We start from the raw sequence: 18,133 nt of genomic DNA, 5'->3' as shown, positions 1-18,133 counted from the left end.
TTGTCCTGCCAGTCTCTGCCCTTTGAACAAGCTGATTCCCCTCATCCTTCTGTTCCCAGGTATGTTGCCTGTGGGCAGGGAGCAGGGGGACCAGGGAATGTCAGGTTTCTCCTCATTTCAAGGATTGCTTATGCTGTGATGGTCCAGTGCAGACAGGCGACTGGTCCTGGAGCACAAACTTCTCGGTTCAATGTGCAGACAGTGGAGAACAAGTTCATCTTTACTTTATAGAGGCAAAATGGTCAGATTCCTTTACAGCCTACTGAGGAAGAGGTGGTTCTCAGGTCAGACTCTCCTGATGCTTTCTCAAGGTCCAGGCTGAAGGAGCTGGATCGTCTGTTTCTGCCCAGTGATCAGAGGCCAGCAGCTCGACTGGCTCTGCTGTGGACCTGTATTCACTCAGGTGAGGTCTGCAGCACTGAACAGAGGCAGGAGCCCAGACCAGCTCCTGGTCTCAGAACTGCTCCACAAGGAGCTACATTGAAAAGGAGTTTTCACGTCTTGCCAAACTGTTCTTCCTATTGCCAAGTCAGAGAGGAGGAGCCTGGGGGTGTTATCAATCTGTAATTTGAATTCAGCATCTGCTCTGTGTCATCCTGCTTCTTTCTTAGGTGTGAGCCCCAGGCTGGTGTTTGGTGTGCAGGAGGAGGTGGGACCTGCCTGGGAGCGCAGGGCTGTGCGAGGGGTCCCAGTTCCTTCCTCTGTAAAAGGGGCTGTTGCAGCGGAACAAGAAGGAGCAAAGACAGTTCTTACAGAGCCAAAAGTGGCTCTTGGGTTTAAATTAAAACAGTTTTCCCAGAACCTAAATGCTTTCTGTTCCTGCCTGTGCTTCTGAGGCACACAAGCGCTCAGGCAGAGCCCCACGGATGTCACAGGTTGGCCTGTGGATTTCACGGGCAGTTTGGGGCAGGAAGTGGTACAGGAAGCACAGCACCTTGAGCACAGCAAGGCCCTGACACAGCCTGCCTCTCAGGACCTTGTGTTTTGGGATGTTTTCAAGAGGCTGCTTCCAGGACTCCTGGACTAGCTGTACCAAAAGGTGACCTCCAATACTGCTCTGTTTTTTTCTCCTCTCTGTGGGGTAGCAGCTTGTTACCTTTATTTTTGTATCAAGTCCAGATCAAAAATAGAATTTTTTTTTCCACAAAAACACATGAATTAAAAACCTCATGGTCTTAAAATCCCTAACTATAGGGATATAATAGAGGGAGGAGGGCCACGAAGATGATTTGAGGGCTGGAGCACCTCCCCTATGAAGAGAGGCTGAGGGAGCTGGGCTGGTTCAGCCTGGAGACGAGAAGGCTGTGGGGGGACCTCATTGCAGCCTACCAGTCCCTGAAGGGAGCAGAGGAACAGGAGGGGAATCAGCTTGTTAAAGGGCAGAGACTGGCAGGACAAGGGGGATGGAGTGAAGCTGGAGGAAGGAAGGGCGAGATATTAGGGGGAAGTTCTTTCCAGAGAGAGTGGTGAGGGGCTGGAACAGGCTGCCCAGAGAGGGGGTGGGTGCCCCATCCCTGGGGGTGTTCAGGGCCAGGTTGGATTTGGGCCCCTGTCCCGTCCAGAGATGCAAGGGACATGCTCAGCAGCCCTGAGACCCAGCTGCTGACACTGTGGGGTGAAACACCGGTGGGTCCTCCTCCCAGTTCACTGTAGAGGCCTCTGCTGCTCCCTGGCCCTGCAGACCTCCACACAGAAGCCACCACCTGCCCTGGGAGGCAGAGGAGCTGGTGCAAGGGGGTCCCCATGGGGCTCTTGCTGCCACGTGCAGATGGGGCTCATGAGCAGTGGGAGGCCAGACCTGCTCAGCTTTCACCCTTGCCATCACCTGCCATAGTCCAAACACCTTCACTTTACACCATGTCTTGCTGTGCCTGCTGCTCAACCAAACCAGCCAAAGCTTACAGACAGCTGGGGTCACCAGGACAGTGTTGGTGACACCTGCACGTGTCACCTATCTGCACAGCCCTGCGACAAGCGCCCGTGTCCCCACTTCCCCGGCCCACAGAGGCTGTTGGCAGCGCAATGGGCTCTGTGCTGCCCATCCCAGCTCGGCTGTTGGCTGGATTAGGGGAGAAAAGTTGGTCCGACTGCAGAAGGGATTTCCCTGGTGCATCCCACACAGCTGCAGGATCTCACCCTGGGAAGGAAAACAAACCCTGCATTCTTTGAGGGAAATCTGGGAGGGGATCCTGCCTTTGGCCTGGCTGCAGTAGTTGTCTTGCACACTAAAACATCTTGACTCTGTGTCCAGTAAATCACACACCACTACACCATGGCAACACACTTAATATTATTGTTCTTCAGAATACTCTTGTTTAAAAATAGAGAAGTACAACGTTGCTGTATCTCGGGGTTGTTGTTCCCTCAGACTGTTCCTGAGAGGAGGAATGTCTGGAGCTGAAAGCCCTTTGCTCAGCCTGCCCTGAGCAGAAATAATGAATGTGATATTTCATGATCTCCACTGAAAGAGAAGAGTCTTTAGGCAGGAAACAGGGCTGAGATCAAATTAGTGTTACAGAACAGCTCTCAAATCTGGCTTGCTCTTTCCTGGGGTGATATATTTAACTACTTCAAGTGAAGAAACTGCTATCCTGCTGCTGGAGCTGAAGCTGAGCAGACAGAGCAGAAAATGAGCCAATACAGAATAATTTATAAATTTATACACTTATTAAATGTATGTTATTTACTTATAAATACATTTCTCACCTTCAGAACAAGCTGTGGAAGCTGTCAAGGAAGGCAACATCGTAAATAAAGGGAGAAGCTTACAACAGAGGAAAAAATTGTGTCCTACATTGCAGTGATCTGTGATTCACTTCTACCCCTTGGAAATGTTCTGATGAGGCAGCTGAGGCAGTTACAGGTTACATAGCAGACAACCGACGCTCCCTGAGGAGCCCAGAAAGACACCTTAGGTGTAAAGCTCTACCAGAGGCTGAGCTGTGACCTTATTTGTTAAAACAGAAATGAGCATTTGTAAAGATTTTAAGCTGTGCTGCATTTCGGGCCCTGAGAGGGTGGAGAACATCTGTCTGTGGAGCTGCATGCCACCTGCACAGGATAATGACAAACCATGCCCCAAAACCTTTTGCCATAAACCCTACCTGTCAGGAGAAGCACTCATCTCATGGGAGTTGCCTGTTGCATCCAAGCCACATAGTCCTGACAGTGCTAAAACTGCATTTCTCAGCTCTCCCTTTGTGGCAAGGGGGAACAGCACAGCACAGCACAGGGAGCCTGGGTACAGCAATTCAAATCAACCTCCCCAAAATGCTGCCCTCCTATGGGAGGGGAAGCTCTTCCTTCTCATCACAGGCCAACATTGGACCCCCCAGCACCGAAAGCAAAAGTAAACTCCATCCCATGGAAATGAGTGTCAAAATTGGTTCTCTCTGGGGGCTGACACTGGGGCTGGAAACAGACTGGAGTTCCCAAGTGGCTCTTCAGGGGTGCCAGGGCACCAGCTGAGCTGAGCAGCAGCCGTGCCCCAGAAGGCAGCAGGAGGGGGAAGGGAGGACAAGGCTCAGCCCTGCGGCTCTAACAGCACTGCAGAAACCAGGGACACACACGGAGTCAGTGCTAACACAGGCACTATAGGGATTCCTGCTTGTGTGTTTCTGATCCTGGGGCCATTTCCAGAGATCCATGTTTTGTCCAGCATAAAGCCACTCCATTCAGTGCAGCCAGCTTCTTTCAATACCAAATCACCACCTTTCAGCTCTAAGTGCAGGGCCCACAGGCTGCTGCTTTGCACAAGACCACGCACTGCACGGCACTCAACAGCCCCCAAAATCAGCCCTGCTCACCAGGACCTCCTGCCAAAGCACTGAAAGACAGGCAGGACGGACAAGCTTCTTCATAGCTGACTTGGAGGAAGGGGTGAGACCTGTTGGCTGCAGAGGCTCCAAGCCTAATGCAAAGTCTGTGGAGGGAAGGAAAAACAGAGGGGCAGAAGAGACCTTCCCAAGAAGAGCTCTGTGCAGCTGAGGTTGTGCATTCTCCATGCAGACACTGGCAGCCCTGCAGTGCTCAGATGTGGGCAACTGCCTGTGTGACATCCATGCAAATGACACAATGAGGGGATCTGTGTACCTGAAATGATCAGTGCTGGGTTGCAAACTAGCAGCATCTCAGCCCAGAAGGTATGAGTGAAGGAGCAGCTCTTGTCCTGCAGAAGGGAGCTAAGGGAGCATCGTGCCACGGGGTCAGAGTAACAAGGGAGGTGGCAATCCCTATACTCCCCAGATCAGACAGAATGGTCCTCCCTTGGGTGCTCAGAAGGAGTGGTGTCTGGGTGCAAGCCTGTAAGGAAAACTTGCTGGGCACAGCAACAGAAATCACACAGAAATCACAGTGTGCTGGGAGCAGTGATTTGCACCAGCTCTCCTCCCTGCCACTTCCAGCATGGCCAGCAAGGTGCCCATCACAAGAGTTTGACATGGCCCCGTCCCTGAGCTGAATTAGAGCTCATCATCATCTCCCTTGCTGGCACCGAGGGAAATCTTTGTCCCTCAACAAAGATCCATATTCCAACTGGCAAATTGTACTGGCCATGAGCAGAGGAGGGCGCAGGTGTGAGGGAGTCCTGCAAACCCTGGGGCCACGCACCCGAGACAGTAGCTGGGCACAGGAGGTCACTGGCTGAGTTTCATTTCCAAACTGCTTTCCACAATGGACCCACTGATAATTTAAGCCTGGTTTCTTTCTGGAAACACCTGAAGTTCTGTTCTTCATCCCATAATGGGCAGGTTCAACTCCAGCCTTCATCTGGGGCCAGTTATCACTGTGATAATCAGCAGTTCACCGCAATGAGACAAGTCACAGGCTGTCCCGTAAATCTCCCTATTGAGGGTGATTACTTGGCCCTGGGTAATGAATTAGGCCTATTATGCAGCAGCTGGCACGCGAGCAGCAAATCTGCTGCTCAGGCAGCTCACTGCACGGGGAGGGCTGGACCTGCTCAGCCACGCACGACACACGCAGCAGGACCTTGAAGCTGGATTCCACAGACAGTACACACGTCTCCCCAAGATACATTACAGTCATCCACCCCATTTCTGTCTCTTCCTTTAGAGTTAAGCATTTTCTCCTTAGGAATACAGTTACTCTGTGCAGTTTCTGCCTGGACTTCGCTGTATCTGCATTAATTCTTCATTCTCTGCCAATCCTTGAGAACCATCACTCAAAAAAACCCCATTTTTCTCTTCCAAACTCCTCCATACTAATTATTCTTTCTCCTTCACTACCAAAGCCTTGCCAGCTCTTGATGCTGTCTCTACTATGACCAGCTTCTGCACGAAGTGCCACTGCTTCTGCCATACAGCAGCCTGTCCATGCAGGTCTAAGCTTTGTGGCTGTGTGGTGGCTCAAGGAGGAGCAGGAGGGGTACAGCAACTGCAGGGTTTTGTTTGGGAAGCAGGAATAAAGCACCAGAATGATGAATTGGAAAGGATCAGGAAGACAAAGCAGATTCACTCAGCCAATTTAAAAGAGCATTCTTAAAGTGCTTATAGATCACGTTCTTAAAGTGCTTACAGATTACCTGAGGGGGAAAAAGAAAGCCAAGGGACAGAACAGACTCAATAGCAATGTGACAGTCATGATGTCTAGTTGGGTACCCTTGGGAGTGCTGGTACCTTTGTGAGAACAGCTATCACAAACATCCTTGTGAAACAGACTCTCCTTACTGTGAAGGCTTCCAGAAGACAAGCAGCAGACAAGGAGCAAGAAATACACCATGCAAAATAAAAAAAATTGATCAGCCAGTGATCAAGAAGCAGGAACAAAAGGAATTAGTCTTCCTGAAGTCAAAAGTCAGCCACAAAGGCCTGATAATGCCACTCACCCCTCAAGCAATTCAAGAAAAGTGTGTTTTAAGTATATGTGCTCTACATACTTTATTTTACATGAAGCAAAAGCCTGAAGAGCTTCAGCAAGTCTTCAGTGAACAGGTAACATCACAGTAAACAAATCACACTAGCCATAAATGCAAAACGTTTCCTACAGAGGTAGTAACCAGCACCCTACATTTATCTTTCATGTCTCAAATTGTGTCCAGCAGCTCAGAGATACTTGCACCTTGCCCCTGCCTTCCACAAAAGCTGGTCCTGGGGCAGCCCAGGCTGCTCTGAGGAGATAGGAGATGCTTCATGTTAACCCCTTTGACACTCCCCATCCAACTGTTGTGTTTTTCCTCCAGTCTCAGGGCTGCTCATCATGTTTGACTAGGGGTGTGTGAGAAGGCTGCAGAGCCCACCAGCAGCGCTGGAGAACACGCTGCAGAGCCAGAAATACCAGATTTAACCCCAGCTAACAGACCTGCCTCTGAAACCTGGGGGACATTTCACAGGGTTTCCAGGTAAAAGACAGGAGATGGAATGAGCAGCTTGGGACAGCAGTTGTGCTGGGATGTGCTGCTTTTCCCTCCTAAGTCTCCCACCTTTCTTCTCTTACTGCTCCTGGACTCTAGTGGGAGCGAGTGATGCAAAGAGCAATTCAGAGCTACCAGGACAACCCGGCAGCTGCAGGCCGTGTTCAGCCCAGAGCGGCCTTGCTGTCTTGCTGTGGCATGGCAGCAGCTCTGGCAGATCCCAGGCGACTGCCCAGCTCTGGGCCAGGCCTGGTGGCTGCTGCTCCAGGTAAATGCTTGGCAGGTTTCAGGGCAGCTGTGGGCTCTCCTTCAGCTGGAGCAGAGCTCAAGGCAGTGCTAGAAACCTCTCTTACAGCCTCCTCACAGACCCTGGCCTGACCCATCCTACGGCACAGACATCCCAGGTCTCTACACGACTTCTCGCTGTGTTTTTTTCCCTCCTTGGAAAAGGGGCTGTCAGGGCAGAAGGGAGAGGCACAGAATGGCTTGGTGGGGGCAAGTGAAGTGACAGCAAATCAACAGTTAACATGAAGGTGTTTTCTCCCCAGCATACTCCCTGGGGCCTACGGCCACAGAGGCGCTCAGGGATGTTGCGGCCTGCCAGGAGCTGGGAAAGCCCCGGAGATCTGTGCAGCAAACAAACGTGGTGCCCAGACGACCACTGCGCTTTTCCTGCCAGCATCACAGTGGGAGTATCTGGGGCCCGAGAACAGCCTGCTCTGACCAACAACAAATGTCAGAACAAGTGCCAGACAGATCTCAAATGATGTCAAGGAAAAATTTTCAGCCACTGGGTCTGCGCCTGGCTGGGAGCTCAAAGATCAGTGAGCAAAGTCAGTCAGCCTAAAATCAGTCCAGAGTGGCTCTTACCAACAGCTGAGGGCTGGGGGCACTGCCCACAGGGGCTGAAAAGGGCCTATGAACAAAGGGACGCTGGCCTGTGCTGCTGCTAGATGTGCTATGCAAAATGCAGAGTGGCACCTCCTGAGGAACCCATGGCATCCCCTTCACAAGCCCGCAGCAAAAAAACCAAACCATAAATGTGCTCAGTTAATACAAAAGCTATTTTGATAGCACAAGGTGGAAAACTGGCTCACTACTACAAGCAAACCCCATACACCTGCAGAAGGAATGCTCCAGTGCTGTCAGCACAGCGTGCGCAGGAGCAGGGCCGCAGCCGGCCGGGTGCTGCTGCAGTGCTACAGTCCACACTCCCCTGAACCAAAACAAGCTTTGCCAGCCCAAAGTGCACCTCTGCTGCCATGGCAGGGATGAAAGAGGCTCTCGCTGGCCCAACCTTCCCTCGTACCAAATCCCTGTGCTGCAAGGCCTCTGCCTGCACTACAGACACAGAACGGGCCTGTAGAGCCCACAGCCCAGCTTTTGTGCCCCGTACCAACCCTTCACATGAGGCCCTCTTAATAGGTAATGTTTTACACAGTGGCATGACATAAAAATTCCAACTTCACTAAAGCATACTTCTATTTTTCAAGGCAAACACTTGTGGAAGAGCCCTGCTCTTGAAAAACAGCGGCTGTGCAAATGCTTGGCCTTGATTTTACACTGTTCCGTGCTCTAAGTGGATCGTGTCAATAAAAGGGCATGTGACGTAATTAAATATGGGCAACAACACTTTAAACTGATGTAAATCCACAATAGCAGGTGAAACACGGAGTGGGGATCAATCCTGTCAGTTGTGCTGCTTCCAGGTTTTGTCAGATCCTACCTCCCTATCTCTGAATGCAGAGTCATGTACCATTCCCAGCAATTCACACAGCAGGGCACAGGTACCACAGCATGGCCCAAGCACTTCTATAATTATTTTATAATTATTGTGTCCAATTCTGGGCTCCCTGGTATAAAAAAAGACAGGGATGTCCTGGAAAGAGTCCAGAGGAAGGCTACAAAGATAGGATTAAGGGCCTGGAGCATCTCCCCTGTGAGGAAAGGCTGAGTGAGCTGGGGCTGTTCAGCCTGGAGAAAAGAAGACTAAGGGGGGACCTTATTAATGTTTATAAATATCTTAAGTATGAGATGCAGGGGGAAATGGGCAGCCCCTTTTCAGTGTCTGTGGAGACAGGACAAGGGGCAACAGCTGCAAGTTGGAGCAGAGGAAGTTCCACACCAACATGGGGAAGTTTTCCCCAGTGAGGGTGAGGGAGCCCTGGGACAGGCTGCCCAGGGGGTGTGGAGTCTCCTTCTCTGGAGAACCTTGATTGAACAGTGGTCTTCTGACAGGAAAGCAGAATTCCCTCAACCATTTAATATGAGAAAATAGATTATTTCATTTTGTTCCCACTTTCCAGCATTGTCAGTGGGATGATGACCAGAAGTTTTTAAGTCTGAAAAGCTACAGAGAGTCACAGATGTGAAAAAATGAGCCTGGAACTGAACTGCAGAGCAACACCACGTGAGTCTCATTGCCATTCCTAGCTCACAAATGCCCCGCTTTGGACAAAAGCTTGCTGTCCAGTACGACAAAGCAGACCAGCTGTGAGTGCTGAATGTTGAAAACTCTGCCCTTCCCCCGGATAACACCCACAGCAGCCCCCATCCACTGCCTCGTGCATCTCCCCCTCTGCCTTCCTTGGCTACAGGGCTACATCCCTGCAGCAGGAGAATCACCATCACTCTTCAGTCCTGGGGGAGATGCTGTCTCCTCTGCAGCAGCAGCTGTCTCTCCCCACCTCCCAGCACCATTTCTCCTCAGCAGCCGAGCAGCCAGGTAGCCTAGAGAAGGACAGGCATCCCTGGGCAGGGTGGTACTGGAGTGCACTCCTGAGCACAATGCTGTGCTCACTCCCCTCACTGCCACTTAAAAACCACTGAAGGGTTCAGCACCGCAACACCAACCACAGCACTATCACACAGGATTAAGGAGCAGGTTCCTCTCTCATCACACCAGGCTACACAGTGGTGCATGCCTTGTTCCACACAGTATCCACTCCATCCATCTCCTTCAGCTTTAATCCATATTTTTTTCTCTCTCTAACAATAGGGGTTCCATCACAATACTGTTTCATGTCAGTGTTCAGAAGCTGACTTTTGTCACAAAGTAGGATTTTCCTTGCTCATCAGCTGCAGGTTCTAGTTCCTCCTTGGACTCTCTCAGCTTATGACAAGGTACAGCTTGGCATGGAAATTCTTTACACATTATTTGCTATTACAAAATAAATTAGAGGCATTCACAGCCCTAGGAATTCCTTTCATCCTTTCTCTTATGACCACCTGTGCACAGAGAGTGAAGCAGTTGGTGCTGTGCCACACCACACCTCCAGCAGCTCAGTGTGCAGGATCAATGGTGTGCACACTTTGGGGTTCACATGGCAGGTGTCACTGGCTGCACTGGGCAAGGTGAGTTACCCCCCAGTATCACACAGCACTGGAGGGAACGCGGAATGCTGCCTGGTGCCTGCATGCATGGCATACATACTGCCACACATACAGCAGGGAGAAGCCTGTGATGTGATTCTTTCCTTCCAGAGCACCTGATGGTTCCTGCAGCTCCAGTGAAAGTACAGGGGACACGAATGACAGCTCTCAGCCCTACCCAGCCCCCAGCCTCAGGGTCCAGTGCCACCTCCATCCATGCTGAAGCACACGCTGTGCTCCGTACAGAGCCTTACATCTGTGGGATGACTGAAGCTATAAAAAGTGCTGACAATTCTCAGTGAATTTGCATATGGTGCTGCTGCTGCTTATGTAAGTGATTTCTGGCTAAACACAAAAAGCAGAGCCCAAAATAGCTTTTAAAACAAACCGCTTGCAAATGAGACTGAGTGACACATCTGCCCATCCCTCCAAACATCACTCCTGAGGAGAGGCAGACACAACAGCCCGTGCTTCCCCAGGGGGTCCTGTGCACAGCACCTCCTGGAGTGCACGTCCCAGAGGTCCAATGCCTCCTCACCCTCTTGACATCCACGCTGTCCTGCACCAAGGAAGCTTGTGGCAAAGTGGGACACACCTCAGGCGTGCCTTATGTTGCTCTCAGGTCTGGAGCTGTACAGATCTCCACACACACCATCATCCCAAGCACCTTGGCTGCAGGAGGAGTGCGGGGGCAGCCAGCCTCTGGGTAGGAAACACATTGCTGCCTTCAGCTGTTGAGCAATCCCTCGCTGCATCACACACCACATTCCACCTGCTCCCATGCCCATGCTCACCATGGCAGTGCCAGCTGGGGGGCTTCTACTGCCTATGTCTGTGCAGATCCTTGTGCACCAGGCTGAGAAAGGCAGCTGCTTAACCCAGGCCTGAGGCAGCCCGGGGCAGAGGATCCTGCATGGCTCAGATGGCCAGCGGATCAGGCAATAGAGATGTACAGACAAGGGAGGAAGTGGTCAGAAGACACAGCTGCACGTCCCTGACTTTGAGGTCTCAAGGCTCACACAGCCAGGAGACAAATCACCAAGGGGGTGTAAAGGTAGACACTGATGGTGTATCTACACAACGTGGTGTATCTACACCACATGCAACACCACCTCTCCTTCTCCAAGCCCCTGAGCTTGCAGGAGTGTTGCTTGCTCACACACCACGCTCAGTCAGAGCCAAACTGTCAGAGTCCAGCAGTACTCTCCTGGATTCCTCTGCTCTCAATGGATTCTTCTGTTCAGAACATACAGGGACAACTGTTTCTCCATTAACCTGCCATCTCCAAGAGCACAATGGTGTAAGAAACAGTACTAGGCTTCCCAGCACAAGGAAGATGAGGACATACTGGAGAGCATCCAGCAATGGGCCACAATGATGATTAAGGGGTTGGAGTATCTGTCATACACGGGAAGGCTGAAAGAACAGGGACTCTCTACATAAAGGCAAGAAGGCTTGAAAGAGATGCTATCAGTGTGTATAAAAACAGGGGGGTGGGTGGGGGGAGAGTAAAACAAGGAGAGACAGCCTGCTCTCAGATACCCACATGAAAAGATGGGACACAGTGGCCACAAATTAAAACATAGCAAATCCCTTTTAAGCATAATAAAAGACTGAGAGGTTAGTCAAACATGGGAACTGATAGTCCAGAAAGACTGTGGAGTCTCCATCCCTGCACATACTCAAAACCTGACCAAACATGGCCAGGGAAGCTGGACTAGCTGATCTCCAGAGGTCCCATCCACCTCGGTGATCATGTGAACAAGACTGCAACAGCATCCTCAACTGCTGCCACCCAGCTGGGACTCGGAGACCCCCTCTGGAACCTCACCATGACATGGATATCCTCCCTTGCTCCCTTCCTTTTGATAGTCCTTTGGTTTATGCTATCCCTTTCACCCTGTGACAATTGTATCCTCTCCAGCACCCACAGAAACATCATATTTCTGCCTTATCCCTGTCACACACTCCTCCAGCTCTCATTGTTTCTATCACTGCCACGAGCAGGAACCTCCAGCCATCACTGTTTTCTCCTAACCCTCCATTGTGAGCTTGCAGGAGCCAAAAGGTGCCAAACACCTTCTCTCTCTGTGTCTCTCTGGCCTCAGATTTACTACAGCTCTGGTAAGCAGGTAAGTGCAGGCTGCACCCAAGAGAGCATTGTGCTCGTGGCTGTGCCAGGCTGTGCACTGCCATCCATCCCTTCCTGATGCCAGCTCCACCATCAACACGGCTGCACTGGGGCTTGGGCCAGAGAAGGAGAGTGTGTCTGTCACCATGCCCTTCAGGTCCCTGAGCAAGCTGCCTGCACGCGGGGGGAAGGCTCCCCACACAGAGATGCACGCACAGATTTGTATTCTTCTCACACATCCAGTCTACTGCAATGGGTGCCAAGCCCTGCAGCCCCACAGATTTGGTTAATTAGCTCTCATCTGATGTGTTTGTTAACTTCAGCTCGTAGTTTGTATTAGGCAGCACCTCTGGAGAAAAGGAACCCAGAGTGAACACCACATGGCACCACTACCTGTCTGAAGCTTTGCTCAAGGGAAAGGAGCCTGGGCTGTGCAGGCAGCTGGTGGTTTTCAGTGGCACATGAGCCAGGAGCCAGACCAGCACACCAGAGGGGATGCAGACACTGACTGAGCACTGTGCAACCTGCTCAGACTTCAGGAGAGCAGTGTTTCCAAGGGGAAGACAATAGGAAAACAGAGCTAGTGTGTATGCAGGAGTGATTCCCCACTGCCTTTGCTGACCAGAGCTTGTCTCATGATACATCTAGCCTCGGTGCCTAAATTCCTGGTTAGATGCTCAAGTATTCAGCAGAAACCACAAACATTCACATATGAACTTGTAGGTGGCAAAACTGACAAACAAAAGGACTCCCACATTCCTTAACTCACACACAAAAAAATCCCAAGTGTTTCAGCAGCATAGAAAGTCCCTGGCCTCACTTGTAGCACTGAGTGGGGAAATTTTGCTCCTACCTTCCTGTCTTTCCAGTTAAGAATGAGAAGCAGAAACTCAATGGAAACATCACAGACATTTTTACCACATTCGGACCAGAGAAACCAAAAGGCAACGCCAGACCTACAGCCAAAACTCACAGAGCATCGCTTTGCATACATCTGGTGGGCCTGATTCTGCTCAGGGCTGGATTTCCCAGAGGATGCACATTGAAAACCCAGGATGGGAAGTCCTGTATGTAAGCAAAGCAGAGTGATTCCACCCAGAAACCTGAAGGACAGGGACTGTCCCAAGAGTCACTTCAGTCCAGTCACTTCAGGAGACCCCTGACATACCCACTGCTGGTCCAAATGACAGTGGCACATGGTAAGCAGGAGAAGGACTGATGGGTGCTTGCTTTGGCACGAGATGTTTCAGATTTCACTTTCAGGACCACATGGGCTGTGAAAGCACTTTGTGGATGTCTGTCTTACACTCCCATTCCCATTGCACCTTGTTTGCATGGGAGAGAAAGTAATGAGCTCAGACACAAGTGGCCCTGAGGTGGGCATACATCTGTTGCTCTTTGTGCCAGGGCCCTGAACCCAGCTGAGACTAACACAGCTTCTCAGCATCCTCATGGGAAAGTCTGTGAGCTCCAAGTCTGGGCACCCACCTAGTACTCCTCTGGGTCTCTCAGGGGCAAAGCCACACATAGGGCACCAAGGTGCCTCTAGTGCCGAGGAGCGGTTGCAAGAGAAGGGACATATCTGAGTGATCTCTTCCAGAGCATAAAGCCAAGAGACAATGAGAGGGAGAGGGAGGTGGGAGAGAACCTGGCTCAGCACCTGCTCCAAACGCACAACCGATGGGAGCCACAGCCCTTGGCTGCTGGCTGCCCGCAGCTCCCCGTGCAGCCAGAGCTGCTACTCCATCGCTACGACTGCGAGTACCAAAGGCTCCGCTGCCGGAGCAGGGCGGGCAGGTTGCTCCTCCAAGTGTCGCGCACTCGCACCGGCACCCAGCACCCTCCCCTGGCGAGTGTGGCCGGGGAACCTGCCCGCCCGCCCGCCCGGCTGCTCGGCACGGGGCGGAGAGATGCCGAGCTGGGTCCCCGACGGCAGCCCCGCACTGCTGGGGGGGTGCAAGACCAGGGGGTGCTGCTGGGGCACTCCCGGGCAGCGGGACCGCCCCGGGCCGAACCCCGTGACGGCTCCTTCCCCCGGCCCGGCCCGGCCCCCGAGCCCGCCTCCGCCCGCACCGCTCCTGCCCTACGGTCGGCGCGGCCCCGGCCCGGCTCTTACCTCCAGGAGCTGCACGTAGCTGGCCGGGAACCAGCCGCGCAGCCCGTCTTCCTTCTGCCCTTCCCACCAGCCGCCGTCCGGCACCTGCAGCACCGTGATCAGCTCCCCCGCAGCGAAGCGGAGCCCCTGCCGGTGTCGCTCCCCGGAGAAGGGGTACAGCGTCTGGCAGCGCGACCCCGACATCCCGCCGGGAGCCGCGGCCGCGCTCCGCCCGCAGCCGCTTCGGCCGCCGCTCCGCGCCCGCCTGGGGCGCCGCTGCCCGCCCCGCGGCCCGCAGGGTGCGGGAGGGCCCGCGCTGGCTCCGCCCCGCTCCGCTCCGGGGGCGCGGCAGGCGCCGAGCGCGGGAGGCGGCGGCTGGGGGGAGCGGAGCGGGGCGGCCCCGGGCAGCAGCGGAGCGGGCGCGGGGGGGAAGCGTGTGACTGGCGTGTGTGACTCGTGTCGGCGGCACAGCGGGTGCGTGAGGGGCGGGGGTGTGCGGGGTGGGGTGTGTGGGGCGATGGGGGGGTGCGTGGGGGTGTGTGTGTGAGGGATGCGGGGTGCGTGGGTGTGTGTGTGTGGGATGTGAGGGTGTGGGGAGAGATGGGGAGATGTGCGGGGTGTGTGTGTGTGTGTGCATGCGTGCAAGACACAATGTGTGTGAAATACCGTGGGTGTCAGGGGGGTCACCACTTGATGGGGGTCACTGTGTCTGTGACACACACACAGCCACGGTGGCTGTGGAAGGAGCTGTGTGAGGCATCAAGTGTGCCTGGCACCATGCAACAGGTGCCTGGTGTGTGTGGGTGTGTGTGTGTGCGCACCCCTGCATGTCCATGACACTGTGTGTGTAATGCCCCTGTTCCCGAGACACCACGTGTGCTCAGAGACAGATATGAGAGCGGAGACATCCCCATCTGTCTGGGACACACACTTCTGCGTGTGAAACCCATTCTGCCTGAAGGACTTGGCGTGACACACCCAGACCTGTGTGGAACACAGGAGCGCGTCACACGGCCCCGAGCGTGTCTCTGCAACAATGGGCTGAGCACACACCTTGCTCCATGTGTGCCTGCCTGACTGCAACACGTGTGAGTCACACACCTCTGGATGTGACACCTACATGTATCTGAGAGCTGCCCTGCGTGTGTGACTCCTGCACCTGTGTGACATGGTGTGTAGGAGTGTGAGAGGCACCACAGTCTGTGTACTGTTGATGAACAGCTCCAGTGTGTGCACACGTGTAAGACACACCTGTCTGTGCACACGTGTGTGTAAGAATGTTTGTGTGTCACAGCTTGAGGCCATTTCCCCTTGTTCCCTGGCTGAAGAGACCATCGCCCACCTCTCTGCACCCTCCTGGCAGGGCAGGGGAGGTGGGGAGAAGGTCTCCCCTCAGCCTCCTCTTCTCCAGGCTCAACACCCCCAGCTCCCTCAGCTGCTCCTCAGAGGATTTGCCCTCCAGCCCCTTCCCCAGCCTGGTTGCCCTTCTCTGGACTCGCTCCAGGACCTCCCTGTCCTTCTGATGCTGAGGAGCCCAGAACTGGACCCAGCACTTGAAGTGCAGCCTCCCCAGTGCCCAGTACAGGGGCACAATGTTCCAGGGCAGGTTTAGTCATCTTTGCTGTAACACAGCCCAGAGCTCTACCTACTATTTTAGATTCAGACATAAACAAACATCGTGCCTGTCTACAAATGGCCAGTGATATCACATGAACAAGCAGCTTCTGGTGATTCACCTGAGACTGAACTGGAGTCGCCTGCCAGGATAATTCACCTGCAGAGCTGACTGCTTCCATTCACCTCCTTTCTTTGAAGCAGGCGGAGAATAACAAACTGTTTCAGTAACATCAGCCTACTTGCAGTCAACATATTTCCTTTTGAGAGGCAGGGCAGGTCCCACCCTGTTGCATGACAGGCACATATTTGGTCATACCAATGTGACTCATAGGACTCTGCCTTAGAGTTAAGTGACAGCAGCTCTCAACTGTCACAACCCCCTGGTTTGAAATGGTGGTGCCATGCCTTCTGTCCAGCAGTTCAGTGTCCATCTCTCTCTTCCCAGAACTCTGGGAATCCTAAGTCACAACAACGGGCTCCAACTAGCTCAACACAGCTCACAGGAAAGAGCTTCCCTCAGCCCATCTTGGTGCTGTTCCTCTTGGTGCAAACTAAACATGCAGTGTAAATCCAGGGAATTTCATGGTGGCCAGGATGCTCATAAAGAAGAGGACAGACCTGACTCTAGACCAGCTCAGTGATTCCTCAGCATTTACATTCATTAGGACAGATGCTGTAGAATTGTCCTCTCCCCTTTCAGCTCTATAAACAGCAGGTCACACCGTTTTATTTACTGAATGTTTATGTCATGCTAAAGGGAAAAGCCACTAAAAGGATGAAAGGGCATTATGTATATGTGATATAGTATCAGTAACAAGAAAACTGCGGCCATTTGGGTCTCAACATGAGACAAGTAGTTCTGAATCAGACCACAGGTCTATTATCCTTTCCCCAGTAATATCTAATAGTTGAGCTCTTGGAGGAAGGACAGGTGCAGAGAGAGGTTTCTGCAGAGCATCCTCTTGATTCCAGCAAATGATGGCTTAGGTCTGCCACAGTTAGAGGTGGCACCTTGTATTTAATAGCTTGTTTTCAGTATTTAAGGCAGATATTTTTTGAGCCTGTGAAAACTTATGGCGTCCCTAACATTGTGTGCTAAGGGTTCCTAGTCAGGCTCTGTACTGTGGAACTTATTCCTTGCCTGCTTCATCTGAGGCAGTGCTGGCCCACAAATCATAGGCACAGCCCACACATAGCAACCTTTATACTGTTAGAGTTGAACTGATGTCCAGACTTGAATCACTGAACTGAAAGCTGCTTGCAGGTAGAGATGTGGGCATGAACTTCCATGGATCACCTGCTTTAAGGGACTTAAGACACCAGTCAAGATCATGTGGAGAAACACTGGAAAAGTGGGAAAACATCTGATGAAAGCACTTAAACCTTCCTTCAAAACTCCTTTTCTCTGGCTTAGTATCAGTCTTGGTGTGATCTGGACTTGCCAGATCATCTACAACAGCTTGCTGGATCCCAGAGCATCTGATATCTGATCCCATAGAGAAGTGGGCTTCTGGCCAGACTAGAGAAATCCAGCTAGGCAGTCCTCCAGCCAAACTCCTCCTGGGTGTGATAGTTTGGACACTGATACTTTACTGACACTAAACTCCCCTCTTCAGCATGAACTGGTCATTACTTGAATTCCACCAGGGATTTCTTATGTCATGAAAGAGCAGAGATTCTCCCTGAACACACTGAGCAGGACTGACTGCTTTCTGTGGACAAAGTTGTTGATCTGTGTACATGTGTGTGCCTGTGTCTGCAGGACATTGATGTCTCTGTTTCCCTCTCAATGGTGTCTCTGTTCCACAACCATCTGTGTATAAAGCTGCTATTCTCTCGTGAACAATGACTCATGCAGGAAGGTCTCTAAAAATTAAGCAAGAACTACACTCATCCTGAGTAGTGTTGGAGATGAGGATTTCATCCCATAAACTCTTGGAAACTCAGCATTAGTTCTCCCTTGACAGCTTTAATCTTTAAACTCTGCTGTTGCTGACACACGTTTACTAACAACAGGCTGGCAGTGGACTCTGCAAATGGGTGCAGCAAATCCACCCTTCGCTTCTGACAGAGACCCAGCACAGCACTGCTCACTGTGTCCAGCTTTTTCCTCACTCCATTTGACAAACAGGATCCACCTAGCGACTCCTCCACCTCCCACATTCTTCACAGCCTCCAGAGGTGACTCACAGAATCATCCAGTCACAGAATGCTGGGCTGGAAGGGATCTCAAAGATCATCTAGTCCCAACACCCCCGCTGCAGGCAGGGACATCTTCCCCTAGCCCAGGGTGCCCAAAGGCTCGTTGCCTCCTGTCCTTTCACTCTGCACTTACTCAAAAAGCTTGGATGCACCTTAATTCTCAACCCCATTTTCAGCACTCTTAGCCTGCAATCAGATCCCCAGCAGTCCTCTCTTCTCCAGGCCAAATGAACCTACCCCTCACGGGCAGCTTTACTGAGACAGTCCTGTGGAGAGACAGGTGATGATACAGAATGGTCCATCCCACTGCTGGTCCACATGCCAAGAACAAGCCAGTGCAGGCTTA

The 18,133-nt window shown here is 52.3% G+C and overlaps 1 protein-coding gene across 2 annotated transcripts in view; it reads right to left on the bottom strand.

Moving 5' to 3' along the window:
- GAS7 (growth arrest specific 7) overlaps positions 1-14,172 on the bottom strand; it is a gene marked incomplete at both ends in the record, with an annotated part of 68,454 nt that extends 54,282 nt beyond the window's left edge. For both annotated transcript variants that reach the window (XM_084273494.1, XM_084273495.1), the window contains one exon: positions 13,990-14,172. In XM_084273494.1, coding sequence (XP_084129620.1) covers positions 13,990-14,172 — 183 coding nt within the window. The remainder of the gene's footprint in view (positions 1-13,989) is intronic.
- Positions 14,173-18,133: the final 3,961 nt, after the last annotated feature.

Source organism: Gallinula chloropus (assembly GCF_964237585.1).
Source record: "Gallinula chloropus genome assembly, chromosome: 20".
NCBI lineage: Eukaryota > Metazoa > Chordata > Aves > Gruiformes > Rallidae > Gallinula > Gallinula chloropus.
The sequence above is the reverse complement of the archived record's forward strand: the minus strand, read 5'-3'. Positions and strand labels throughout refer to the sequence as shown.